General features: G+C 39.5%; 1 protein-coding gene across 1 annotated transcript in view; it reads left to right on the top strand.

Moving 5' to 3' along the window:
• Positions 1–15787, top strand: part of RPGRIP1L (RPGRIP1 like) — a 343339-nt gene that overhangs the window by 107849 nt on the left and 219703 nt on the right. Inside the window, 1 exon segment of the mRNA XM_030204315.1 lies at positions 14786–14891. Coding sequence (XP_030060175.1) covers positions 14786–14891 — 106 coding nt within the window.

Raw genomic sequence — 15787 nt, forward strand, 5'->3', positions numbered from 1 at the left:
TTTGATGTACAGGCTGCTCCTAGAACAATAGATAATATATAACAGTTCTATGTTTGAGAATAACCCACTTGTGTGCCTGACAGAATCCTGGTTGTCATTTCAAAAACCATTGTTCACATATAAGAGATCTGCAGACAGCAGAATTAATCAGGCACACAATCCCTCTCACCTCTCTAATAGTTGCTAGAGGTGGGGGAGGGAGAGAGGGGACACTGTTTTTTGTTGGCACTGTGCAAGGGAATGTTAAGCCTTCTTTATTTTATTCAGCTTTCTTTTTTCATCTCTACAGAATGGGAAAAAGGTATTTATTTAAAACCATTGATCCAACCACCTCAAACCTGATAAACCTGTAGACCCTACTATCCCACCATTTTTAACAACCAAATGCCCAAGTAAAAAACTTTTTAACTTCCCGAAACCATGTGTGTTTCTAAAGTCAGCTTATTCCATTTCAAACAGGCTACTAATGAAAATATTCATAGTAACATAGTAAATGACAGCAGATAAAAAACTGAACGGTCCATCCAGTCTGCCCAAGATAAGCTCATTTTACATGGTATGTGATACTTTACATGTATACCAGAGTTTGATTTGTCCTTGCCATTCTCAGGGTACAGACCATAGAAGTCTGCCCAGCACTGTTCTTGTACTAAAAAGTTCTGAAGTTAACTTCGAAGCCCCTTAAATTTACACTCCAGCCCATTCAGCCATTGTCATTCGGCCTCCAAAACTGAACACAGTACTCCAATTGAGGCCTCACTAACGACTTGTAGAGGGTGTAAACCCCCCAGGGGTGCTCGTGTGCGCTGAGGCCCTCTAGTGGCTCTTGTCCAGGCTCACACACACTCTGCCCGGTGTCTTAGCACTCTGCTTTTGCGCTGGTTTAGAGCTGCATAGCCCTGGTAGCGCTTTATAAATGTTAAGTAGTAAGTAGTAGTAGCTTGTAAAGCCGTGTGCCCTTCCTGCCCTCCACCCAGCCTCACTGGCCCTGGAAAGGAGGAACAGGGGTGATATGATACAGACGTTCAAATACTTGAATGGTATTAATCCGCAAAAAAATCTTTTCCGGAGATGGGAAGGCGGTAGAACGAGAGGACATGAAATGAGATTGAAGGGGGGCAGACTCAAAAAAGATGGTCAGGAAGTATTTTTTCACGGAGAGGGTGGTGGATGCTTGGAATGCCCTCCCGCGGGAGGTGGTGGAGATGAAAACGGTAACGGAATTCAAACATGCGTGGGATGTGCATAAAGGAATCCTGTGCAGTAGGAATGGATCCTCAGAAGCTTAGCCAAAATTGGGTGGCGGAGCAGGTGGGGGAAGAGAGGTTGGTAGCTGGGAGGCGAGGATAGTGGAGGGCAGACTTATACGGTCTGTGCCAGAGCCGGAGATGGGAGGCGGGACTGGTGGTTGGGAGGCGGGAAATACTGCTGGGCAGACTTGTACGGTCTGTGCCCTGAAAAAGGCAGGTACAAATCAAGGTAAGGTATACACATATGAGTTTATCTTGTTGGGCAGACTGGATGGACCATGCAGGTCTTTTTCTGCCGTCATCTACTACGTTACTATATGGTTTAGAGCTGCGTAGCCCTGGTAGTGCTTTATAAATGTTAAGTAGTAGTAGTTTGTAAAGCCGTGTGCCCTTCCTGTTCTCCACCCAGCCTCACTGGCCCTGGGCTCCTGAGCAGGACTCCAGCAAGTCTTCTCCCAGCAACTTGCAAGCACCAACCTCAATATCCTGGGCTCCCTTCTCACTCAGGGTGACTGCTCGGCCACACTACCTCCTACTGGAAATCCTTTCCAGTTATGTAATCTGTGCCCCGGTCACTCCTCTGGTTCACGGACAGTGACCCACTGCACTTTCCCCGGGGACTATAACTCGTATTCTCCAGCCTTCACTAATATGCAAATTAGGCAGTCATCAAATGCAAATTCAATTTATTAGTAACGGACTTCGGTCTTGTGGGGAACAACTTCTTTACAAGTATTACTCCTTTGCAAATACACTCACTGAGCCTATTCCCTTGGGGAGACCTGGGTCTCAGTTTAAACAGCCTCCACCCCTGGACAGGACTTTCTTCATTCACCACACCTTTACCGTCCTGTCCTCCACCTCCAGGCATTCTCCTCCAGCAGGCTTCAGGCTCTCCAGGTTCCCACCCCCTCGATAGGTACTGTTTAAATAGGGCTGCTAATAGTCTACCCCACCCTTCCTGGGCCCCTCCTCCTAGTTCTGGAAGAGTCCAGAACCTTCTGGGTGCCTTTTCTCTTAAAGGAGAATCCTCTACTACCGGTACTCCCTGGTCTCCATGTTCAGTCCTGGGCTGGAGCTCCCTCTACTGGCCCCTTCAGGTCATTACCCTGATGTCCAATGGGAGCTCCCTCTAGGGACCATATCATGGCATTTTCCCTGTTTCTAGGCAGAGAGCACCCTCTGGCGGTCTCCTCAGGGTAGGGCAAGCACTGTGTTTATCACAAGGGGCATCAACACCTCCTTTCTTCCACTGGTTATACCTTTCTTTATGCAGCTTATCATCCTTCTGGCCACAGCCATCGCCTTGTCACATTATTTCTTCACCTTCATATCCTCTGACACCAGCCCCCCAAGGTTTCTCTCCTGAATCGAGATTACTAATCTCTCCCCTCCTATCCAGTATCTCTGTTTTGGGTTTCTGCACCCCAAATGCGTCACTCTGCACTTCTTGGCATTAAATTTTAACTTTGCTTTTTCTATTAGAAACCTTTATATATTCTTTTTTAAATATTTTTATATATGCTCTTGAATCTTCTTCTATTAGTTTCTAAATTCCTAAATTATAAAATGTTTTTATTAAATTTTAACAGTGCTCAGTTTTACAAGTGCATATCACTCCGGATGCGTAGCTTAGTGGTATGTTTCACTTCACATCACAGCACTGTACCCCTCCCTGCCTCCTGTTGCATTATGCTGAATTAGTAGTTATATGCATGCTGTCATTCATTCCTAAAGCATATCTTATTAGCAAATGCACTTATCTTGAGGTGGGACTTCGGGTTTTTATTCTTCCAAGCTGATCTTACTCCTGCATCCCTGGAGTGAGTGAACTGCGTGAAAATGTGCGCGTGCCCGTGATGTCCCAGAGTCCAATTGATCCATTCTTCGAGTTTTTACTCCCTCTTTGTTCGTCCTCAACACAAGCTGTGTTTCGCAACCCAGTGCGCCTTCAGGAGAACTTATGTGATCTAGAACATGAACACATCTAATTATCATTCCTCCCTCACTCTTCTACCCAGAGCCTTGATCTTTTCCACTAAGAATATGATATTTCTCCTAATCTCCTACTTGGTCTATTTTCTCTCAACCTTCATTTATCTATACAACCTATCATCTTATTTGTGGCATGCCTGGTGTGGAACGTTCTCTCTACTCATGACTCTCCAAACAAAAAGATGCCAGCGCATGCTCTGTGGTTTTTATCTGCATTTCTACACTGCATCTCCCCCTTCTTTTACTCTTGTAGCCAATCAACCTCTCAATTCAGGCCCCGTGGTATCACCGTGACCCACTGAAAAATCATTCTTTGCTCCTTGTTTTTCATTGCTTTTGCTATGTCTCCCCCATATGGCAGCTTTATCTGGGCTAATACAGTGGAGGAGTGGCCTAGTGATTAGGGTGGTGGACTCTGGTCCTGGGGAACTGAGGAACTGGGTTCAATTCCCACTTCAGGCACAGGCAGCTCCTTGTGACTCTGGCAAGTCACTTAACCCTCCATTGCCCCAGGTAAAAATAAGTACCTGTATATAATATGTAAGCCACATTGAGCCTGCCATGAGTGGGAAAGCGCAGGGTACAAATGTAACAAAAATGAAAAATTAAAAAAAATACCTTAATTCCTGCAAGCAATTCATATTGCCCCAATGTTCCACCAGAGGGGCTTCTCTTTTTTTTATGCGTAAATTGCTGATGTGCTCTGCTATTCGTTGTTTTATTTTCCTGGTCGTGTACCCTACATACCATTTCCTACAAGGGCATATTATGCCATAAACTACCTGGGATGAGTCACAATTTGTATTGGACAAAGTCCGGTATAGCTTCCCTGTTATGGGATGCGTCACTTGTTGGGTTTGCCAGATATACCTGCAGTAGACACATCTTGAGCACGGTACATGTCCTCCCCCGTTCATATTCTGTAACCTACCACTACCCCTTTGATGTTGCTGTAATAACTCCCCCATATTATTGGCCCTCGTGTAGGCAAATAAAGGATGCTCCTTAAAATTAAGTGCGTCCGGAGTGATATGCACTTGTAAAACTGAACACTTTAAAAATTTAATAAAAACATTTTATAATTTAGGAATTTAGAAAATAATACAGGAAGATTCAAGAGCATATATAAAAAATATTTAAAAAAAAAGAATGTATAAAGGTTTCTAATAGAAAAAGCAAAGTGGCATTCGTGAAACCAGAAAAATATAGATACGCCAGTAAAAGCTGAAGTGATTACATTTTAACTGCCAGACCTTTCACCATTCTTATAACTTTTGGAGATCCCTTTATTGTTTCTACTCCCTCCAAAGTATCCACTCTATTGGCTATCTTCGTGTCATCCTCAAAAAGGCAAACCTTTCCTTCCAACCCTTCAGCAATATCTCTCACATTCACGCATCTCAGCCAAATAAAAGTTTCAAAATGATGAGTTATGCAACAAATGGGTCCCTTCTGAATACAGAGAATTGGAGGGCTTATATTTTTTATTTTTTTATCTTTATAAAAATTCTTATTTAATTTCTATAACAATAAAATATTCTATCAAGCCAGTTTACAACCAAGCATACATAAAATCAGTAAACATACTTTTCTGTACAGCAGTCTGATATTTAAATCATATCAGTTTACATTTTATGCCAAAATGCACAACTCATTTGTGCCATAGATAGCGCTTTAAATAGTTCATAATCTGCTGTCCATTACACAATAGCAGTGCCTTATAGATCTTCAAAACAGTATTAAGGTATTGTGGAGCATCATTACCTAAAACCCAATGCACGAGGGTCAGTACTTTAAACCTAATATGCCATATCACTGGCAGCCACTGCAGCGAGTTTAAAATAGGACTCCTGTGATCATATATCCACACCAGGATGGACAACCACGATCCTCAAGGGCCACAACCCAGTCAGGTTTTCAAGAGTTCCACAATGAGTATGCATGAGATCTATTTGCATGCAATGGAAGCAGTTTATGCAAATCAGTCTCGTGCATGGTTTGTGACCCTCGAGGATTGTGGTTGTTCACCCCTGATCCACACTCCTGTTAGCAGGGACACTGCCATATTTTGCACATAGGAAGAGCCATAGGAGCCAACTTTTCTAAATTATTGGGGGTGCTAAGCCCAGTGGAAATAACCCCTCTCTGGACACATACAAGGAATTTTCTCAGTATTAGGGGTGCCCAAGTACCCACAGCACCCACAAAGCCGGCTCCTATGGGAAGAGCTGATCTCATGACTTCTCTTATTTGAAATTTCACTGACAGTGAAGAATCTAACAAAACTCCTATACTCTCCACCTAAGGATGAATCAGGATCCAAGACTCCTTTGTTTTTTATATTTCAACGATAAGCTTAGTCTTACTGATATTAATTGTGAGTCTGTTGCTAGACATCCATTCCTCAGTACACTGAACAAATACAGCTATCTTTGACAAGGCATGAAATGCAACAACTGGATATCATCCGCATAAACATGAAAAAACACCCAGGCCATTCTTAGTAAATGAGGCACTAAAAGAGCTGCTGTACCTTTTGGGGGGGGGGGGAGGTGGGAGGGGGAAATATTGTGACTGAGGTCTGAGCAGCGATCTCCTAGATTCAAAGAAAAATTATAAATGCCTGCCCAACCCAGTCTGATTTTCAGGCTATCCACAATGAATATGCAGGAAATAGATTTACATATACTGCCTCCAGCAGAGCTGCTAGAACATTCCTAAGATCTTCATAATACCCTTGCATATATCTTATCCAGCCTCATTATTTTATGTACTTTCAGAGTTGAGCTAATTCCTCACAACCCAGTCTTCTGCAAACTGAGGTTGTAAACCAAGGTTGTCTAACCTCAGTCTTCGAGGGCCACAATCCAGTCGGGTTTTTAGGATTTCCCCAATGAATATGCACAAACACTAAACCCTACGGGGTTAACCCAAATACTCAATAACTGCACTAAATATTGTTAAATATAAAACTGCCCACAGTTATTCTTTACCTCTTTATTTTTGTATACTAATATCAATCAATCTTGCACATTACATAAACATAAAATTACCTGTATTCATCCACATTCATTCACATTCATACAAACACCCGCGCCGAGACTGCTAACTAATACAAAAATTGACTCTCTACCAACCCCAACCTTATAATAGCTATCTCACATTCTCTTTTATCAGTGAATACTATATCAACTGATTGGATCACAAGTAGTGTTTACTATATGGTTCTGCAGTTCTTATATGTATATTCTTAGCGCTGAAATCCAGTACTCATTCCACTGATGAATTTATCACCAACCACATATTAACTTCATAAGTCAACTCGATGAAATCATCACAGCCTGGATATATCATTTCAAAGCTTCAAGGTGGAATTCCAGCAGTAGACTTGCAAACACATCAAGGTTTATGGTAGAATCACACCAACAAACTTTTAACAAGTCTCCACGCCATCCATATTCACTCCTTGTTAATTCACCCAAACTCTACACAGTCTGTGTTTTGCTACTCGAGCGTCTTCAGGGGTTGATAGAGAGTCAATTTTTGTATTAATTAGCAGTCTCGGCGCGGATGTTAGTATGATTGTATAGCCTGCTTCATCCATAAATTTCACTATTGTATTAATTTATTTAGGAACCCGACTCCTGAAGACGCTTGAGTAGCGAAACACAGTCTGTGTAGAGTTTGGGTGAATTAACAAGGAGTGAATATGGATGGCGTGGAGACTTGTTAAAAGTTTGTTGGTGTGACTCTACCATAAACCTTGATGTGTTTGCAAGTCTACTGCTAGAATTCCACCATGAAGCTTTGAAATGATATATCCAGGCTGTGATGATTTCATCGAGTTGACTTATGAAGTTAATATGTGGTTGGTGATAAATTCATCAGTGGAATGAGTACTGGATTTCAGCGCAAAGAATATACATATAAGAACTGCAGAACCATATGGTAAAGACTACTTGTGATCCAATCAGTTGATATAGTATTCATTGATAAAAGAGAATGTGAGATAGCTATTATAAGGTTGGGGTTGGTAGAGAGTCAATTTTTGTATTAGCTAGCAGTCTCGGAGCGGGTGTTAGTATGAATGTGAATGAATGTGGATGAATACAGGTAATGTTATGTTTATGTAATGTGCAACATTGATTGATATACAAAAATAAAAGGTAAAGAATAACTGTGGGCAGTTTTTTTAAAAAGTTTTTTTATTATTTATCATTTTACTTAATTACATTCACATTTATCACATAAATGTAAGGAAAAACAGAAATTAATATAAAGGAAAAAGAAAACATTTTCTCTCATCAATATATATTATATAATTGTCCACAATTGGGAGATCCAAGATCAGGAAAACAATCTCAAAGAAAATAAGAAAAACTCAAAATGGTTAATCTTACAATTCACATTTTCTGAGGTAGGAAGGTTAATCGGTAATTGCAGCCGGTACAGTGGTAGCTAAAGGAAGTTGCTGCAGAGGGTTCTTTATCTGTTCTTTCAACTCCACAAACTCTTGTAATTTCTTAGGTTCAACAAATAAGTAATAAGGAAATAAAACACAAGGGAATTGCACTAGGAAGGTCCCACCTAGGGCAATGATTCCTGGCTTAAAAGCCAAGAATTCACTCCTCCTAGTCTGCGATTCCTTTGATATGCCAGGAAATATATTCATCTTTGAACCCAAAAAACTATCAGCCATGTGTCGGAAATACAGTTTCAAAACATTGTTCCTATCTAAATCAAAGGCGAAAGTCACTAATAATATAACTCTGTCTTTAATTTCAGAATTTTCCAAAATGTCAGTTAAGTTCACATCTCTTTTCTCTGATAAAGAAAATTTTAAGGGAAATATAAATCACTTTAGACACCAGAGGGTGGCTATCAGAAGGTATTTGCAAAATATCAGAGAAATATTTCTTCAACAGTTCAGTAGCTGATATATAGGATGTTATAGGAAAATTTATCATTCTCAAGTTATTTTTCCTTAATTGGTTCTCCAGAAATTCCAATTTTTACAAGAAACATGGCTATCCTTCATTACCAAATTAACTGATTTTCGTAGAGAAACCATTTCCGTAGTCAAAGTCTCTATTTTTATATCTTGGACTTCCACTTTGTTAGATAAGTATTAATATAAATTCTTTAACTCACATGTTTATTCCTGAAAAATTTTAAACATCTGAAGAAGAGAGTTATTCACACTCTGCAGCACTTGCCATAGTACGTCCATTGTGACATTATTGGCTTCACCAGATCCAATTTCTCCACAGAAACCGCTCCAGATATCTTCGGGGAGAAGAGCTCACTCTCCAATCCCCCAGTTGGTTTATTATCCGGAGTCGATGCTGCGCCAGGACCTCCTCGGGTCGCGTGAAAATCCTAACCCACCGGGCGTTTCCACTGTCGACCTCCATAGCGAAGCATTACTGTTTCCGGGTCTTGGAGGGGTCATGCCAGCAGGGGGACTCAAAGTCACTCTCTCTCCACTGAGATTCGGCGATAAAGCCTTGCTGTTCCCTGAAGCAGGAACCAATATCCCCGATGTTATGACCCCGAATCTCTCCAAAGTAGGCTGAGAAGTGGTGGGAACCCCAGCTGTGTTGGGCAGTTTTATATTTAACAATGAATATGCATGAGATCTATTTGCATGCACTGCCTCCATTGTATGCAAATAGATCTCATGCATGTTCATTAGGGAAATCCTGCAAACCTGACCTGGTGAGGGCCGAGGTTGGAAACCCCTGTTGTAAACTGTCATTTTCCTAACCTGCAGGCTAGCAGTTTTAAATTAAAAGTTTTCCTTCAGAAATATCTAGGAATTCACTGTTGCCCCACATTATTCCCTAGAATTACTGGACAACAAACATTTCTGGAGGGAGGGGGGGATCCTGTTTCCACTACTCTGGAAATGAGATGCATCAGAGGAGATATGTGAGTTTATAAAATTATGAGTCAAGATGGCGGCCTGAGCATGTCTGCTAGTCGGTCTGAGCTGTTTTCTGTCATTTCTTCTATAAGCTTTTCTACTTAATACCTCATACCAAAAGGAATGGGATGGTGAAGGGCCAAAACCTCTTCCCCTATCTAGCAAACATTCGACAGATATGTGACGAGCATCCCATCAAATACCGGAGTATTGAACCCTGCTTTGAACGCCGACGGAGGAGCAACTGCGCTCGTGGGGATTGAAACATCTTTATCTTCACCTGAGCTTAATCCACCACCCTGTCCTGCGTATCTTCGGGGTAAAGAGGAAGGCCTAGTTGAATCGGAATTCGGTGGCTGCAAGGCCTTGGTCGGCAGTGCTCTACCCCAAACCGCAGAGGAAACGAGCTTGGAGGCTGAAGCTCCCGGGGTGATTTCATTGGAGTCTATCTGGAGGGCAATTAAAAAATTAACAACTGCAGTTATTAAATCAGCTCAAGATACATCTCTTCTTGTGAGTAAAGTAGATGCTTTAACTTTGTCGTTAGAAAAGGTTAAATAAGATTCAGTAACCCAATCTTTACAGATGCAAACAGAGGTTGAAAATTAAAAAATGTATTACTGATGTATTGGTTAAAGACAAACTTATGACATGTCAGAAAATAGAACAAATAGAAAATTACAACAGGCGTCTAAATCTAAGAGTACTGAATTTTCCTATGGCTACAGGAATAAATGCTATGGATTTCTTTAAAAAAATATCTAGTAGAAATTCTTCAATATCCTTCTCCTGTTATACCCCCATTTAACAAAATATATTATCTCCCATTATCTCCTCAAACTGGAATGGAGCCATTGGGATCTGAGAGTTTGCCTCAAGTTCAGGATCCTGGGCCGGGAATTCAGGATATTTCTGCTCTGCTTGAAGAATCTTTGTCAGAAGTAACAACTTGACGAACTTTAATAGTATCGTTCATATTTGAACAGGATCTGAATTCAATAATGAAGTTATACTTTAAGAATTTATTGAAAAACGTTTTGTGGTCATAGAATATGGATTTTCCCTGATGTGACAAAGACAACATAAGACAGAAGGAAGTTATTTCTTGCTCTTAGGGAAGAGACAAGGGCATTAGGAGCAACATTCTTACTGGCATATCCCTGCAAATGCCTAATTTGATTCTTGGGCAATAAATATGTTTTCTTTGAACCAGAACAACTTCGAACATTTTTGGATATGAAGAAATTGATCAAATAGACTGTTGGAATGATAGTTGGAAAAACTGATTAAGGAAAAAGAATAGGATGGGATTAGTCAGGCCAGGCCATTTACTTTGAATAATTTTGTGTTTTATTTTTTGGATCTCCTCATCTAGTAAGCTCTCCCCCCCCCCCCCCCCCCCCCCCCCCCCCCCCTTTATTGCCTATTGTGGTCTAAGAAAGAGATTGGTTTAATCTTCTTTAAATTATTTTATCTTTCTTCTTTATAAAAAATAGTTTATCTCTGTATTTCAGTCTGCAAGTTAAGCTTGTAAAAGAATATAAATGATATAAATAAAATAATAAATAAAATAAAATTATGAGTGGTGGAAACAGTTAAATGGGAAATGACTGATTTAACCTTTCAAGTACCAAAACAAGAGAACACTCAATGAAACTATCAGCCAGCAGATTGAAAACAATGTATACAAATAATGTTTTCATACGGCACACAATTAAATGTGAAATCCATTTCTAAGGGTACGATCAAGGTAGCTAACATAGTGGAGTTCAAGAAAGGTTTTGACAAGTTCCTGGAGGAAAAATTCATAAAACAATTAGGTAGACGGGAATGTCATTGCTCAAAGGGCATAAAATATGTCTTGAAGCTCTAATAATCTCTGAGAAATCAGATCTACTTTTTGGGATGTGCCAGGTACTTGTTGACCTAGTCTGGTCTCCCTTGGATACAGACAGGATCCTGCGATCGATAGATCTCAATCAAAGTTTCTGTTTCTCTTCTTATGTTCTTACTGCCCTATCTTGAAAGAGTTAGTTTTCCTGACGTCTAGGACCCTGGTGTTTGAATCATCATTTATGCCTATTCTCTGATATTGACCTACACCATCAATGATCACTGTTTTGTAGATGATCACCCACTATGCTAAGATATGTGTCTGCTCATATCATAAACCTTATTACAGATTCTGTTTTATTTGTATAATCCTTTAAATTATGAAGGGCAGTATAACAAACTGAAATATACATAAACATAATGAGAAATACTCTTGTGAATCCCTCAGAAAGAATGCATGTAATTTTGTTGCTATGTGCAGTAATAATAATAATATTAATAAAAGCATGCATCTACATTTGCTTCTGAACACTGTATATGAAACTGTGCTGTTGTCTGTGCTCACCACAGCCCAAATTTATATAGATGGCATGTTCTAGACACATGATTGTTTCAACATTGTATAAAGGCCATATTTGGACAAATTCCCATCTTTATAAACTTGTTTATCTTCTTTATAGAGACAACTAACTGGGCAATGCTAAAGCATAATCATCTTTGATATTTGAAATAATAAAATAAGCAGTGCAGTTCCTCAGCTGGCTTACAGATGTTTAAGCTTTGTAGTTCATTTTCTTGTTCCAGCATGGCATTTTGACAATTTTTTCAATATGTGTATAATAGATAAGTATTGCAACAACAACAAAAAAATCCACACACACATATTTCAAACACTGCATTTGATTAGATTTTTATCAAGAGTTTGTGAAAATATATTTGTACTAAGAAAACATGTTGTCGGTTTTCTCATTTTTGCCTCAACCACTTGTTTTTAAGATATAAATGAGGTCACCTTGACCTGTCATAGCTAATCTTTGGAAACATGTATTCATTTAGATCTATGATTACCTTTAACAATATCTTCTTGTTAAATGCTACATTCCCCTTTAATCTCTGCAAGGGAAATATAATAGATTTGTGGGCATATTGAGTTTCTATACATTCTGTAAATGGTAAGTGGTTTAATACAGTAGAAGGCACATCTGCAACTTATTCAAATGGCAGTCTTTGGAGATCATATATGAAATATTGAGGCATATTTCATAGAAATATTTGAAGACTTTATTCTCAGAGGCATCCCGCAATAAATGTTCAAGTTAAGATACCATGTGCTTTATTCTAAAAAATATGAGACCTTTGGAATCATCATTGTAGTGACTTGCTTTAAAGCCTGATGAACACTGCATTACATTATATGTCCATCACGAGTAGTTTTGGGGGGCAGTTATTCACACAATTTCTTGATCTGACTAAAGCAACCCATAAGAGTCAGCTTAATTTCTTAGCACTTTAGTTTGGCGGTTTGCTTTAATTTGAAATTTTCTTGTAATTGGCTTTGCATCCTTTGAGGGTAAACATTTTTTTTAACCCTAAACAACTTGTCATATTTGTTTGTTGCAAGGGTAGGACTGTGAATATCTGTGGTGGCCAGACCAGAGGAATGTGATTTGATAGCTGACTGCATTTGTATCTTAGGACAGATGTGTTGTAGATATTACATAGCAAATGTTGGCAGATCTCCCAGTCCATCCAGTCTGCCCAACAAGGTGACCAGAGTTGAATCTAGTACTCTGCACAGGTTCCACTTCTTCATTATTCTCTGTCTCTCCCTGTTAATTTTGGGGCACAGATTGTAGAAGTCAGCCTGGCACCTGACCTACTTCCCTACTACTACAGTTGTTGTCAAGGCCCAATCCAGTCTTGATCCTGAGCTGTTTTTGCCATTTATGGGGCTCAGACCATGGACGTCTTGCTTCCCAACCTCTGAAACTGTCATCAAATCTCACTCCAGTTATGAGGTCATTTAAGTTTTACTTTAATTGGATTCCATCCTTTTCCTATATAGTGTTCCTCTATGTTTATCCCACACATTCTTAAATTCTGTCACCATTTTGTCATCACAACCTCCCATGGGAAGGTATTCCAGGCATCTACCACCCTTTCTGTGAAAATGTTATTTCCTGACACTGCTCCTAAGTCTCCCAACTTGCAACCTCAACTCATGACCTCCATCTCTGAAAAGGCTTAGTTTGCATATTAATACCTTTTAAGTATTTAAACATCTGTATCATATCCCCCCTGTCCCTTCTTCTTCTAGGATATACATATTGAGGTCTTCAAGTCTCTTCTGATACATGTTTTGGCACAAGCCACATATCATTTTTGTTGCCTTCCTCTAAACTGTGTCAAGTCTTTTGATGTCCTTAGTGAAATACATCCTCCAAAATGTATCACAATACTCCAAATGGGGCCTCATCAATGACTTCTACAAAGGCATGCACCTCCTTTCTTCTACTGAATACATCTTTCTCTATGCAATTTAGCATCCTTCTGGCTACAGCCACCACCTTGTCACATTGTTTTGCTTCCTTAAGATCCTCCATCACCATCACCCAAGGCCTGTGCTTATTGACCCTGCACCCCCTAGCAAATACAATTCTTTTCAGTTTCTACACCCCATGTGCATCACTCTATACTTCTTTACATTAAATTTTAACTGCTAAACATTAGATCATTCTTCTAATTGTTTAGATCGTTTCCAGGGTGTCCAGTCTGTTTGCAAATCTTCACATCATCCACAAAAGGCAAACTTTCTCTTCTAACCCTTCAACGATGTCACTCAAAAAATATGTTGAATAGAACTGGCCTCAATACCAATCCTTGGAGCACTCTACTAATCGCCCGTCTTTCCTGTGAATGAATTTCATTCACTCTCACCCTCTGGCATCTGTCAGTCAACCAGTTTCTAATCCAGTTTTACCACTTTGTGTCCTATCTTCAGCCCATTCAGTTTGTTCACAAGCAGTCCATGAGGAACCATGTCAAAGGCTATGCTGAAGTCCAAATAGACTGCATCTAGCACATGCACTTGATCCAGTTCTCTGGTCACCCGGTCAAAGAAATCAATCAGATTTGTTTGACATGATTTTCCTTTGGTAAAACCATGTTGCCTCAGATCTTGTAAGCCATTGGATTCTAGGAATTGTACTATCCTTTTCTTCAGCAGCACCTCCATAACTTTTCCTACCACCGAAATGAGGCTTACTGGCCTGTGGTTTCCCACCACTTCTCTGTCACCATTTTTGTAGAAAGAGACCACATCTGCTCTTCTCCAATCTTGTTGACCCTCCCCTGTCTCCAAGGATCTATAATATAAATCTTTAAGAGGACCCACCAGAACCTCTTGGTTAATTGTTAATTATCTCCTATCTTCTTTGGAGCCCCATGTTTTTCTTTGTGAGCAAATTAATGGAATAATTGTAGGTTAATTCTTATGTATTTTATTATCTGTTTTTACACAGTTGCTATAATACTGAAGTTATAGAGAAATAAATAAATGCCTTATTTGGAGTAAGACATTATTACAAATATTTTCCATTAAAAAAAAGTCTTATGTGGAATTTAAAGGGCAATTAAATTAGTTGATATAAAATTTGGTTCAATATGAGTTGACCACCATAAAGCCATAATAAACTGGTTTGCAAATATTTTATAAGAATGTATTAAGACACTGTAATAAAAAGGTAAATCTGTCTCTAATAGTAGGCTTTATTATTCATAGATCAGCTATTCGAGAAAACGTGGAGATGATCAAACTCCAAAAACAACTAGCTGAGAAATGTCATGCAGTAACAGCAATGGAAGGAAAACTTCTACAATTTCAAGAGGTACTTGGCATTTCCAGGAGTGACCATGCACTTAGTTGTACTTGCCTTGGAGTAGATGTAAAATTGTTCAAGAAAAAATGTGTGCTACTGAAGATAGTTTTGGAAGCATATTTGATAAAGACACATTGGTGTCTTTGATTTATGAAATAGGTGTGTTTAAAAAAAAAAGGTACTCAGTTATAAAAATTACCCCCATGTGTGCATGCATACTTAGAATATTGACAAAAGATATAAATAATAAAAGTGACAAACTATTGATAGTGTCCTACAAATTACATACATTAAGTACAGGAAAAAGTATCTAATTTACTGTTAGGTGGAAAGGAGACTGCAGGAAGGAAGAGAGTAGGGATATGAATTTGTGTGTAGCAGAGTGTCATATTTTGTTACCTGGCTAAGCACTGTAATTTACGACTACAAAAATGAGTAATCTAGGCAACATTATTTGAAAAGGGAAACAACTGGTTAACAAGAATTGATCTGGTTTGAGATGCTTATTTATTTCCTGTATTGTATATTGAGTTTTTCTCCCAACCTGACTATGTTTTTAAGGACCAGAAATAAATGTCAGACAGTTACTCAGTACTCCAGGTGAATCGCTCATTTTTCAAGGCATCTACAAACATATAGGGTGGCATCACACCACTTCTGGTCAGAATGCCTGTGCAGGCCTGAGCTTACCTACTCCAGGTGAGAACAATTCAAGAACACCCCTGGATAGACACAGTTGTGGGTGAGAGAGCTGTTCCTCCACACCTCTTAAAAAGTTTGTCAAAGAACTACCGGAGGTTTTTCTGGCCGATGATGAGGAAGTCCAACTCCTTATTGACCTGTCTATATGTGAAGGGGTTTCTTGAGGCCTTTTCCTCCGAAGACTAACAAGTGTATTTGCTACT

The sequence above is a fragment of the Microcaecilia unicolor genome, chromosome 5, assembly GCF_901765095.1.
Source record: "Microcaecilia unicolor chromosome 5, aMicUni1.1, whole genome shotgun sequence".
In the NCBI taxonomy this organism is placed as follows: Eukaryota; Metazoa; Chordata; class Amphibia; order Gymnophiona; family Siphonopidae; genus Microcaecilia; species Microcaecilia unicolor.